This window comes from Thermobia domestica, chromosome 10 (assembly GCF_964235325.1).
Source record: "Thermobia domestica chromosome 10, izTheDome1.hap1.1, whole genome shotgun sequence".
NCBI lineage: Eukaryota > Metazoa > Arthropoda > Insecta > Zygentoma > Lepismatidae > Thermobia > Thermobia domestica.
The window spans coordinates 137,648,005-137,662,351 of NC_137463.1; the positions used below are offsets into that span (position 1 = coordinate 137,648,005).

Below are 14,347 nucleotides of genomic sequence, written 5' to 3' on the forward strand. Positions count from 1 at the left end.
TTGGTAGAACACAGGCTAATATGGTAGTGGAACTACTGTCGAAGGTAGTTTCATGTTTGAAGTGAAGGCAATAAAAATACAAACGTACCAAAAGAGTAATATAATAAAAAGCCGTTAAGATCTGTCAATTGACTGGTGATACCTAGTAATGAAAAGTAGGATGGTATAACCCGTAGTAGGATTCTGTGCTTATATTCCCAATTATTCAATACATTCATGATTTTTTGTTATATCTAATACTATGTTAGTAAGAGGTAATGGATATAGTCATAAGTGACAGAATATAAACATGACTCAATTATTAAATACAAAATAATATAATCATAAAACAAGTTTGAAAATTGGAAACAATAGTAAAATAGACAAGCAGGAGAGAAATATTCTAGTGCTTAACTATTCATTGATACTTCGGCAAAAGTAGTGGGACTGAATAGATAGTGCATTATCACTGGAGAGAAACCTAGTGAAAGATAAATGAAAAAGACACGCAGGAGAAAAAAACTATTCTAGCTATTATTTACTGATAGTTCGGTAAAAAAAAAAAGTGTTTAAGTATTGTGTATGATCACTGGAGAGGAACCTAATGTTAAAGTGAATGGGGCTAATTGTGGAAGAAAAATCTAATCAATTAAAACCCATGTATCGCAAATTCAGACAGGGAGAAACTATGAATAAACTGACTCATATGAGAAATTGCACAGGAGAGACACCAAAGGAGAGAATCGAACAAAGAATTCCAGAAAACATAGAGCTTATATTTAGAAATCGCATTGGTTATATTATTATTTGCATTTTTTTCAATATCAGCTCATTGTTACATTTTGTAGGTAAATTTGTCTCTCAATGTATTATTAGGAGCATTACTTCCACTATTCCATCTAATTACAGTACACGTTGATACTATGATAGCATAGTTGTAGGATAAATTCTGGATTCTTGATTGTTAAGTTTTGCTTGTTCTTAACATTATTTTTGTCCTGGGTTGTACCTTCCGTTACCCACTTGTATCCCAAATCCTTTTTCTATCGTGTCCTTTGTTTAAAAATGAATAAAAAAGAAAACAATATGCAATGATAGTCTTGGTCCAGTTTTATTTTTAGATACCAGCCTGAATGCGGTTATAAGTATTAAAAAATAGACAGGGATGCTGAATGTCACCCCATTTGTTTAATATATATATATATATATATATATATATATATATATATATATATCAGATTAAAATAATCTAAACACACAAACCAACGGGAAAGGGCGAAGAGTAAACAGAAAAAATGATTATGTAAATGAATGTCAAAAATAGAAGTGTATAAATCACAATTGTTCGAAAAGGGGCCCCGATCTACTTCACTGGCCCCGGGCCCCAGTTTGCCTTACGCCGCCACTGTATATATATATATATATATATATATATATATATATATATATATATATATATATATATATATATATATATATATATATATGTGTGTGTGTGTGTGTGTGTAATTTGTTATTCGGGCTCCGCAACAGGTTAGAAAAATACACACCTACATGTATGTCTAGCCGGCATAACTGTGGGACGTAAGACTTCATGATTTCATTTTCAGTGAGATAAAAATTGTGAATAAAAGAATTTAGACCAACTTTCAAATACTTAGTAATACTTCCGATTTACGTATGGCAAGATAGCCCCCCCACTTTAGAAAATTGAAACAATGACTAGGTCATTCGTTTGTACTACGTTTGTACCGTTTGTACCGAAAATATTTTCGTTTGTACCATTTTCCTTATAGGGTTACTTGAGAGGTCGACTGGGGGGGCTATCTTGGCGCCAAGATAGCCCCCCCGTATCACAGCACAAAAAATTGGAATACACCATTCGAAAGCAAATCGTTTGTACCGTTTGTACCGAAAAAAGTTTTGTTTGTACCCTGATAGTTTTCGAGAAACAGGGAATGACATTTGGGGGGGGGCTATCTTGGCGCCAAGATAGCCCCTCCGTGTCACAGCACAAAAAATTGGAATACACCATTCGAAAGCAAATCGTTTGTACCGTTCGTACCGAAAAAAGTTTTGTTTGTACCCTGATAGTTTTCGAGAAACAGGGATGACATTTGGGGGGGCTATCTTGGCGCCAAGATAGCCCCCCCGTATCACAGCAGAAAAATTGGAATACACCATTCGAAAGCAAATCGTTTGTACCGTTTGTATCGAAAAAAGTTTTGTTTGTACCCTGATAGTTTTTGAGAAAGAGGGGATGATATTTGGGGGGGCTATCTTGGCGCCAAGATAGCCCCCCGGTATCACAGCACAAAAAATTGAAATACACCATTCGAAAGCAAATCGTTTGTACCGTTTGTACCGAAAAAAGTTTTGTTTGTACCCTGATAGTTTTCGAGAAACAGGGGATGACATTTGGGGGGGCTATCTTGGCGCCAAGATAGCCCCTCCGTATCACAGCACAAAAAATTGGAATATACCATTCGAAAGCAAATCGTTTGTACCGTTCGTACCGAAAAAAGTTTTGTTTGTACCCTGATAGTTTTCGAGAAAGAGGGGATGACATTTGGGGGGGCTATCTTGGCGCCAAGATAGCCCCCCCGTAACACAGCACAAAAAATTGAAATACACCATTCGAAAGCAAATCGTTTGTACCGTTTGTACCGAAAAAAGTTTTGTTTGTACCCTGATTGCTTTCGTGAAACAGGGGATGATATTTTGGGCGGGAGGCTATCTTGGCGCCAAGATAGCCTTCCCGTATCACAGCACAAAAATTTCAAATACACCATTCGAAAGCAAATCGTTTGTACCGTTTGTACCAAAAGAGTTTTGTTTGTACCCCGATAGTTTTCGAGAAACAGGGGATGATATTTTGGGCGGGGGGCTATCTTGGCGCCAAGATAGCCCCCCCGTATCACAGCACAAAAAATTGGAATACACCATTCGAAAGCAAATCGTTTGTACCGTTTGTACCGAAAAAAGTTTTGTTTGTACCCTGATAGTTTTCGAGAAACAGGGAATGACATTTGGGGGGGGGGGCTATCTTGGCGCCAAGATAGCCCCTCCGTGTCACAGCACAAAAAATTGGAATACACCATTCGAAAGCAAATCGTTTGTACCGTTCGTACCGAAAAAAGTTTTGTTTGTACCCTGATAGTTTTCGAGAAACAGGGATGACATTTGGGGGGGCTATCTTGGCGCCAAGATAGCCCCCCCGTATCACAGCAGAAAAATTGGAATACACCATTCGAAAGCAAATCGTTTGTACCGTTTGTATCGAAAAAAGTTTTGTTTGTACCCTGATAGTTTTTGAGAAAGAGGGGATGATATTTGGGGGGGCTATCTTGGCGCCAAGATAGCCCCCCGGTATCACAGCACAAAAAATTGAAATACACCATTCGAAAGCAAATCGTTTGTACCGTTTGTACCGAAAAAAGTTTTGTTTGTACCCTGATAGTTTTCGAGAAACAGGGGATGACATTTGGGGGGGCTATCTTGGCGCCAAGATAGCCCCTCCGTATCACAGCACAAAAAATTGGAATATACCATTCGAAAGCAAATCGTTTGTACCGTTTGTACCGAAAAATGTTTTGTTTGTACCCTGATAGTTTTCGAGAAACAGGGGATGAAATTTGGGGGCTATCTTGTACGCAAGATAGGCCCCCTAATGTGTACTTTTTCCATGTCCATTAATAAGTATCATATTTTTATCCACGTGAATTGATGTGTATTTGGAATTCTGGTTCTGCATATCAAAATAAAAAAAAAATGAATTTTTCAGTAATAACTGAACGTTAGAATTGAATCGGCGAGTGGGAAAACAGTGTGAGTCCAAAATAAACCATTTTGAAGTAAAGGCAAAAATAACACTAAAGATGTAGTGCTACAAGCTGTAATGAAGAGCAGTGCATTTTGCAAGACCTTGCACGTTATAATAGAATGCTATAATGTCGACTGTACATTTGTGGCATTAACTAACGAAAGTTGTTTTTTCAAATATCTCAAAATGCGTTTTATGGACTATAGCAGTTTTCCACTCACCGATTCAATTAAATTTTCTCTATTTCTGCCCTTTTCCTTAAGTAAATACGTATTATTCAGCAATGGCCTATTTGCTTTCGTCTATTGTCTATGAAAGAGGCAAACTTCTCGAGCCGTTAATGACAGATATAAACAGTTAATTTTTTCAGTTGATGTAAAGCTGAAACGTGGAAGGACGCAGTTTAGGTGAGCAAACATTTCATCTTTTAATTTTCTTTGTTTAAGATTATTTCTGTAAATCCAGTTTCTTTCTGAATTTGTACACACTTCGTTATGCTTTTTACGGTATTTATTTACGGAAAAGGGCACAAATAGATTAAATTTAATTGAATCGTTGAGCGGAAAAACACTACTAGTGCACAAAACGCATTTTGAGATGTTTGAAGAAAGAACCTTCGTTTGTTAATGCCACAAATGTACAGTCGACATTATAGAATTCTGTTATAACGTGTGAGGTCTTCCAAATTGCACTGCTCTTCATTACAACTTGTAGTTCTACATCTTTAGTGTTATTTTCGCCTTTAACTGAAAATGGCTTATTTTGAACTCACACTGTTTTCCCACTCGCCGATTCAGTTTTAACGTTGCGTTATTCCCAACAAGTCCTTCTTTTCATTTGGATATGTACATCAAGAGAACTAAATTCACATAAATTCACATGAATAGACACATAATACTTATTAATGGGCATGGAAAAAGTACATATTAGGGGGCCAATCTTGCGTACAAGATAGCCTCCCAAACGCCATCCACTCTTTCTTGAAAATTATCAGGGTACAAACAAAACTTTTTTCGGTACAAACGGTACAAACGATTTGCTTTCGAATGGTGTATTCCAATTTTTTTTGCTGTGATACGGTGGGGCTATCTTGGCGCCAAGATAGCCCCCCGCCCAAAATATCATCCCCTCTTTCTCGAAAACTATCAGGGTACAAACAAAACTCTTTTCGGTACAAACGGTACAAACGATATGCTTTCGAATGGTGAATTCCAATTTTTTGTGCTGTGATACGGGGGGGCTATCTTGGCGCCAAGATAGCCCCCCGCCCAAAATATCATCCCCTGTTTCTCGAAAACTATCAGGGTACAAACAAAACTTTTTTCGGTACAAACTGTACAAACGATTTGCTTTCGAATGGTGTATTCCAATTTTTTGTGTTGTGATACGGGGGGGCTATCTTGGCGCCAAGATAGCCCCCCGCCCAAAATATCATCCCCTCTTTCTCGAAAACTATCAGGGTACAAACAAAACTTTTTTCAGTACAAACGGTACAAACGATTTGTTTTCGAATGGTGTATTCCAATTTTTTGTGCTGTGATAGGGGGGGCTATCTTGGCGCCAAGATAGCCCTCCAAATGTCATCCCCTGTTTCTCGAAAACTATCAGGGTACAAACAAAACTCTTTTCGGTACAAACGGTACAAACGATTTGCTTTCGAATGGTGTATTCCAATTTTTTGTGCTGTGATACCGGGGGGCTATCTTGCCGCCAAGATAGCCCCCCAGTTGACCTCTCAGGTACCCCTATAAGGAAAATGGTACAAACGAAAATATTTTCGGTACAAACGGTACAAACGTAGTACAAACGAATGACCTAGTCATTGTTTCAATTTTCTAAAGTGGGGGGGCTATCTTGCCATACGTTCCGATTTTGCCCTCCCTTTTCGCATTTTTTCCTTGCCCAATGAGGCAAATTGAGTAAAATCATGAATTTTACCCCGTTTTATTCCTCCAAATTAGTTTGCATTTTTACCCTTCTAGTTTCTCGTACTTAGTAATACCTTTCTGAGCCTATAGTGGGTCTAAAACAGTTTAGTCTCACATTGTGGTCATATTTTTATGAATTTAAGAAGCTTCTCTCATTTAATGGAGGTTAAAGTTTTTCCTTTATACGTTCATTTTTTATATACGCAAGATGGAAATCCATGGGTACTATATTGCATATGGTATTATCAAGAACTGCTTCCGTGAAATTTATAACGATTCGTACAATGTTCGAGGGGGCGCGGTGGCTCAGTGGTAGAGCGTTCACCTCTGGTGCTTGGGGTCCTGGGTTCGATCCCAGCCTCCGCCAAGTGAACTTTGTGGTGGACAAACACCGTGCTTGTGGGTTTTCTCGGGGTTCTCCCGTTTCCTCCCACTTTCTTCATTCCACCATTTCACTCATCTCTCATAATCACCGTCTCCTTTAGCCTAACCGGCATAACCGTGGGACGTAAAACTCAAAGATTTCATTTCATTTTCATTTCGTACAATGTTCGATCGTTTATTACCACATTCTTTCACATGTTTGGTTTGACATGCACAGGGCAGTCGGTAAGAAATTTTTCTGCTGAATAAAACACTTGTTTTTACGTTACACATTTAAATGCACTGTATGCCACATACGCTTTTAAATATTTATTTTGATTTAAATTTAGATTGAGATTTTCTCTATCAAATACTACGTTCTGTGCATTTGTGACGTAAATATTCTTCATTGTGCAATAATCAAACTTGCTAGCATTCTTTTAACTAATTTTACTGTCTGTAAGGCAACAACTTCAGATACAGGCATGTTGTTCTTTAAAATATTGAACTACGTAGTAATATGTAACTCGAAGTAGTTTCCTGTAACGTGTCGTTACAATATATATATTGTAATGATTTTGGTAGTCAATAATGGACCGAGATTTATCCCTTCAAGAAATTGCGGTGAACCGTTTAAAACCATTTTACGAAGACCAAACAGAGGGAAGACAAAATTAAGGAGAAAAATGCACAAATTGAAGAATAATTTAACAAAATTCCTAGTACTTACCAAGAACAGAAGAGGAACTAACACCAGAAGAAACGAAAAAAAAAAAAAAAGACGCACTGACATAAATTCGCACTTCTTTATTTCAACTATAAATTGTATCTCAATCTATTATACAACTTCGTTACATTCGTACTTCAGTTCTTGTCGCAAAATGCAAGATCAACATTTTTTTCTCTTTCCTTTTTAATTTCAAAAGTCATTAATTCTTGCAAGGTCGAAATACAATACTTTCTTGCTTCTAACATCGTCTCTTCAGTACGAACGTACATGAATGCTTATTACGTCACTTCTTCTCCTTATACAGGATGTTCATAACATCAGGTTCTTGACAACATTATGCAGAGTGGCCAGAAATTCACATTCTCTATTTTTCCTTTTTTTAAAAAAAGAAAAATTTACTAATTCCAAAACCTATTATTCTCTTTTCATTAGGTTCTCATAATAATTAAAATGAGCCTCAACTTTCATAAGTCCCGTTACAAAACAAAATTTAACCAATTGGCTAAACATATCTTCACCATTAGCAAAACTCAATTCACTGGCGCCTACTACTACAACGAAAGAGACTCCACTGATATAGACTACCCATACTGGATGTGACCGATCCTTAATAAACTGATATATTTATTCATTACAGTGATGACACTTCTACCCACTTTGAGGGAAATGATAAACTGTTTTTGATCCTGCCTAGTTGGACGGAACTAAAGTGTTATTACCATTATGTATATATTTCACAACAACTTTTTCATAGTGATATTGGTGTATCATAGTGTTTATAGTGTTTTCTTGTGTCTAAACAGTATCTCAAGTGTGTCAGCGTTGGTGCAGTTACCTTTTACTAATTACAATTGTGTACTTTCTCAAAATAATCTTCCAGATTATTTTATTCCAATGTGGGGGGTGCAAGAATCCTCATATCAGAACAGACGCACGTGTCAACTCAACACATGCTATTATTTATAAACAACATAGCAGACAGCAAGCCAACGCAGAGGAACACCGAGGAACGCCGAAAGCAGACTGACCTCACGAAAGGACCCGAGGAGGACAAATAAAAGGAGGAACACCGAGGGACCCCGCATCAGTCTTCCAACTGATCAAATCACCTACACCACCCTGAGGTCGCACTGGACTAGGGTACACCCATCCTTCCCGAGGTCGCACTGGACTAGGGATCCTCTCAACAACAAAGCCTTGCGAAGCTGCCTTGAGCTGAGGGGGCTATCCTTCCAAACTCACCGAACCGGCAGGTGCCTTGGAGACTGCCTTGAGAGAAGGAGCACCGTGCAAAACACCTATACTCCTCTACTTGGACATTAACGAGGAAACAGCATTATACTCTTTGTAATCAATGACGTTTTATATTTATCAAATTTTATAATAAATTGGTGAAGGGATAAAAATCTCATATATATATGTGGGGGGGGGGTGTAACTCAATATTTAGATTTTGAGTTCTAAGAATACGGTATTTACCTTAATTTTCATGCCATGATTGTTCTTGTACTTCACAATCGACATCCTAACCTTCATACTCTTAGAGTAATTGTAAGCTTTTCTGCATATGGTAGCGTGGTATCATTCAACGTATCATCACCTTTTTCTCGGATCATCTTCTATGGAAAAGAATGTTATTATCGGCATTTTGCTTCAATAATACTCGTAGACCTCCCTTCCACACAATTTAATTATTATTAAGAAACCAAAAATATGCGCAATAGAAGTAGCACCGTATCTTTTTTTCAAAGAACGTTGAATCAGGTTATCAGATTTTCAACTTTAAAATATTTTACCTCAGGCTTGAAACACTTTAACGTAGCCACGATTGTGGATATTACTCCTGGATAACCAATACGTTCAGCATCTGTATCATTATTTCGTACTTCTACTTGCGAGAACAAATACTAAGAAGAGAAAATTATCAGCAAGTTTTATGAGACCATTCTCCGCGAACGTTTCACTATCATTGGGTCCTATTACTTCATACTGGATATAGAGATCAGAATTAGGAAGGACATGTATAGCCATCACTGACGGCTATGTCAAATTCAATATTCTTGTTATGGTCATTCAGGTTATTCAATGTACGTTGATTGGGTGGAAAGAACTGCAAATCATAACACACAATAGCTTGTGTACTGATATAGTTCTTACTATACGGCTATTTATATATGTTACACTACCAGTGGCGTATTTACGATTTTGTTTCGGGAGGGGCTTTGCTAACTTTCGGGGGGGCTTTGCCTGGAAATGTGAAAATTCTGCAAAATATGTCATTTACTTTACTATACTAAGTAAGATTTCGGGGGGGGGGGGCTTAAGCCCGGAAGCCGCCCCCCTAAATACGCCACTGTACACTACCCTATCTTTACTGCATTTAATCGTCAATATTACGCTTGTTATTACACGTCCAAATATGACCTCTCATTCGTCACCTTAATTTCAATGTTACCTATATAACTGTCTTTAATCGGTCACAATAAAGAGAAGAGTGGCTCGTAAACAAAATGGTGGCTCACTCAAAAATTTCTGTGAGTCGTTTAAACGTGGGCATTAGTGATCAAGATCGAATTTTAAGTCGCGTGAGTTAGGTCATTTAACTTGGTCACGTGGTATTATGACGTCATACGCTCATGTGACCTTGAGATCGTGCACCCTGGCCATGTAGGATGAGGTCATAGGGTCATGTGACCTCTGGTTGAATGACCACCACTTGACTTAATGTCACAATTCCATGTGACTTGGAGGGTCTGTGTTCTAAATATGTACCTCTAGGAATCTGAGATCATCCCCTTTGACGGTAAAAATTACCATAAATTGAAAATTTCATAGTTCTTGATTGGGCGTTCACTCTTTTGTATTGCTGGTTTTGGGTAGCTCACTCTATTTCATGTTTATTAAGGATCAGTGATATAACCAGAATTGGCAAGGTAATTTACTTGTTACGTATTTTACATAAATTACGCGTAATTTACTAGTAATATACGTCATGTAGAAAACCAGTTTTTTACGCAGACGTAGAAAACTATTATATTTCTTTCATTAAAACTAAGATCATTTTGAATAGTCGGTTATATTGTAAAAGCATTAAAACATTATTATCTTCTAAACATTATATTTAAAAGTAATGATTTTATGCCAAATCATAGTAAAAAAGATAATTTTGGATACCTCCTCGCCGACCCACTACTACTTTCCACCTATTAGCGCATACACAAGCACAATCACCCAACATATAAGCACATACATTAAAAATATGTGTTGGTTCGGATATGTTTGAAAGTATCAAGTAACCTTTTGATTATAAAATTTATTGTTATACCTTTGCAGCTTTTAATATAAAACTCGAAACATTTCAGTATACTTTGAAACTTCTATTAGAATAGAAAAAGAGATTGACTGTTAGGCTCATTTCACCTTCATATTACCCATTAATGCACACACATAACTGATACGAAAAATACTGAACAGAATATTGAAATAATGAAATTTTAAAATAAACTGATTTGTTTTTCTTCCACGTCCCAACGATACTATATATATATCACTTCACTTAGCACTGGGACACATTGAATTTTCGATGTAAAGGTTATTAGATTCTCATTTTAAACACACACAGCTGAAAAAAATATAAATGCACCCAACAGAATATTATACTACATTTTTCGGAATGAACTCATTTATTTTGTTCTTTTCTTCCAAGTCCAACAACAACACTAAATATATTATTTCCCTTAGCACTTGACTATCATTTGAACTTTTAATGTAGAAATTTTTCATGCTCATAATAAATAGACAAAACTGAAGAAAATACTCAACAGAGTACTGAACTACTTGTTTCTTCGTTGTTTTTGGAAAGAAACAATTTGTCTTTCTTTCTAGTTCGAATACTGAATATATTTCACTTGGTTCCAATAACACTGAGTATATCATTTCATTTAAAACTTAGTCATTATTTTAATTCTAAAAAAAAAGTTACATGCCATTTCCATTATAGTTTAGTACAATTCGAACACAGTACTTTTAATCACAATAATATTCATAACTTGAGTAGTGTTGTAATTTGAGGGTGTAGTATATTTGAAGTAGTTTCTTCGAACGTTCGAAACTGAGCCGGTTCCTTGTGACGTTACGGACAAAAGACAAATTTGAGAAAAGTCTTTTAATTTGCGCTGAAGATGCTATGATGTTCAGTAACTTCATAGCAAATTCCGACAACTCCTTATGTTGCCGAGTAGCGAAATACCAGAATGTGCATGGTGTTGTAATTCCCTTCTTCATAAGTTCTTCAATTTTTCTACATTTTCCCCGATATAGCTGGTAGCTAGTTATTCCTAAAGGGCCGAGGTTTTCCAACAGAAACTCCTCTACTTGTTCGTGATGCTTTCCTCAGACATTGCAGAAAGTCGTCACAAATGGAGACTACGAAGGCTTACTATTGTTGTTGTATTGCACAATAGTTTCTCCCACGGCTTCTCTGGCATAAAACTTTTCTCGATTACAGAGGGTTTAAAACATGAAACATGATGAAATGGGTTTTGAACAGTCACGCGTGCAAACGGTATTATACAATGCTACTTTACAAAGCCAATACAAAATTCCCAGTTAAAGCTTACGGATTAAGTTTTGCAAAATCCAGCTAGATTCCATATAATTTTAGGAAGAATTTTTTTAAAGCTCAGCGTGTAGAACGTTTTCTTTTAATTTGTAGGCCTGTTTCTAATTTTTTACGTACTTAACGTATTTTACGTAAATTACGCGTTTTTACGTGTATTTTACGCGTCACGTAGAAAACCTTTTTTTACGCGTAATTACCCAACCCTGGATATAACCCTATGATTGCTGTCAGGTGATCCAACCTTGTATCCCTTATGTTTAGAGATGGATGGTTGTGATCCTTAATATATGGTTCTTGACATTTTTTGTCTTCTATAATGGGTGTTTAGGGGTAACTTATTCTTTCATGGTTATTAAGGATAGGTTACGTTACTCTGTTAAACACGGCTATTTTGTTAACTCTGTATGTTTTATGTCCATTAAGAAGAAGGTTGCTTTGAAAAGGATGTAAACTGAGTAAACTTTGCATCCCTCAAGTTTTAAGGTGGGTGACTACGGTTCTGTGGTTATGTAAGGTGCTTATGGATTTAAAAATATGTCACTCTATCGTGGCTATGGAAACAAATTACATACCCCTACGGTTCATTTGAACGAGTTTCAGGTGGCCAACATTGTACTCCACATTTTTAAAGATTTGTCCTTATGGTCCAGTGCTTGCGTATAGATGCTTATAGAGTTATATAAAATGTGTTTTACTTTCATAGCTACACCGCCGGAAATTAAAATTGCAACAGCATGAAATTGTTTTCTAATTTGAAGCACATTTATTTCATAGACAGTAGATAGTAACAGTATATATTTACTTTTTAGTATATAAATGTATCTTTGGGAAACATCAGTTTAGTAGATGACGTCACTCAGCGCTTTTTTTTACTAGTATTGAGTATAAACTATGAAGTACGAATCTATAAAATTTAGGTTTTTTATTTTAGAATAATAATAAAATGTATCAAACCAAACAAAACGTAGAACATCATAAAAATAAGTAAGAAAAATTGTTCTGAATGTTATTTTTTCTTCTTTGCGGTCTCTCGTGAGTTCTGCGACCCCAGCCAGGTTGCCTTGCTTGCTAGTCGGAAATCCAATGTTGTGTACGGCATGTGCAATACATGGTAGCAAGTTTTGGAGGGCGGTAAAAAAACTGGTATAAAGTATAGAATATTTAAATATATAACATTATTAAAACAAATTTCTTTCTGAAAGCTGACCTTATGGAGATGTTAGTAAAATTTATTGCTTTGCACTTGGTCTTGACATCTTCCCCCTTAATCACAAAATAAAATATGCGACACTCTATAATGAGACTCTCCTTCCGATCGTGACTGCTGCGGTTCTATTTCACCAAAGCGCTAATGCAGAGTGTTTTGATTAAATGAAGGTGGAAGTGCCCGAGTGGTCGGCCGGAACCACCCTCGATCGCATTGGACATATTCTGGATAAGTTGCGAACCTGCGATATACTTCCTCCTAATTAGCTCCAGATGAGTAGGTTGTAAGTGGTGTCTGATTATTAATGGCAAAATATCCTAGTGTATATTTTACAACACATCATCAACGTTTCTAATATTGTGTTAATTATTCATTCTGATTTCACAATAATGTATACATATTATCATATTACCATTTAAACGCTTAAATGGTATAGTGTAATTTAAATGTTTTCTTTTCTTTTCTAGATCGTAATGAATGCCTTTTGCGAAATGGACATGGGCCTTGTCAGGATACTTGTACCAATACATGGGGAAGTTACACCTGCAGTTGTGAAGGAATTCCAGGTACTACTTTGGCAGCCGACAACCATACGTGTGAAGACGAAAACGAATGTGCCACCAATAACTTTGGATGCTCTCATTCTTGCCTGAACACTCTGGGAAGCGCTTTCTGCCTCTGCCCAGAAGGCTTCATGCTCGGCGATGATTGGAAAACTTGTGAAGGTGATAATTCTTTAGTTACGAGGGCAAGTCAAAAATTATCTACACTTCATTCTACAGTTTATTTACATGAAGCTAGGGTTATATTATGCACATCATTTTTTTTTTTTTTTTTTTTTTTTTTTTTTTACGAAACCTCCCTCCTTATCAATAAACTTCGCTCAACGGTCAGCGAGCTTACGTATTCCTTCGAAATAAAAGGTTTTCGGTTGGTCGTGAAGCCACTTTTGCACGTTTAAATCTGTGGCAAATCGGTGACCACGCAAAGCATCCTTCAGTTTTATATTCGGTGACTATTCTGCTTAAAAATGCATCACATTCGTTTTTGAAGCGAGTGAGTAAGCGTTGGCAGACCCTAACACGAATGAACTTGTATTCTGCAGTAAGGTTTCTTGGTACCCAGCGTGCACAGACTTTATGAAAACCGAGCTCGTCGTGGATGATTGGATGGCAGGGCCATGACTGATGTTCAAAGTAGCTGCTACCTCATCGATAGTGATGCGCCTATTCGCCAGAACCATCTCTCGAGCTTGCTGAATATGGAGGTAGTAGTGGACGTTGATAACCGTCGTGCTCTCTCTTCATGCGTTACACTTGTTCGACCACTTTTAAACTTCTCGAGCCACATAAACACAGTTTCACCTGATACTGCACTTCTTCCATATTGCGGTGATAGTTTGCGATGAACGTCTGACCCTTTGACACCCTCCGACCAGAGGAATCGGATCACTGCTCGTTGTTCCTCTTTGGGGCAAACTTCTAATGGAGCAGCCATGATATATCTGCAACAGAAGGAAGAAAAATGGAGGAATTAAGATCACATTTTCACAGCATTACCACAACAGTATAACAATAAAATATGCGAGGACAGAAGACAAAGTGCGCACTGTAAGAAAAGTTATGACAAAAGTGTAGATAATTTTTGACTTGCCCTTGTATATTAACTGACAATTTAAATTATATAAGCAATTAGAA

At 36.9% G+C, this 14,347-nt stretch overlaps 1 protein-coding gene across 1 annotated transcript in view; it reads left to right on the forward strand.

The window, feature by feature from the left end:
- Positions 1-14,347, forward strand: part of LOC145662734 (uncharacterized) — a gene marked incomplete in the record, with an annotated part of 1,843,005 nt that overhangs the window by 1,059,169 nt on the left and 769,489 nt on the right. The window contains 1 exon segment of the mRNA XM_081728599.1: positions 13,118-13,375. Within this exon segment, the coding sequence (XP_081584725.1) occupies positions 13,118-13,375 (258 nt within the window).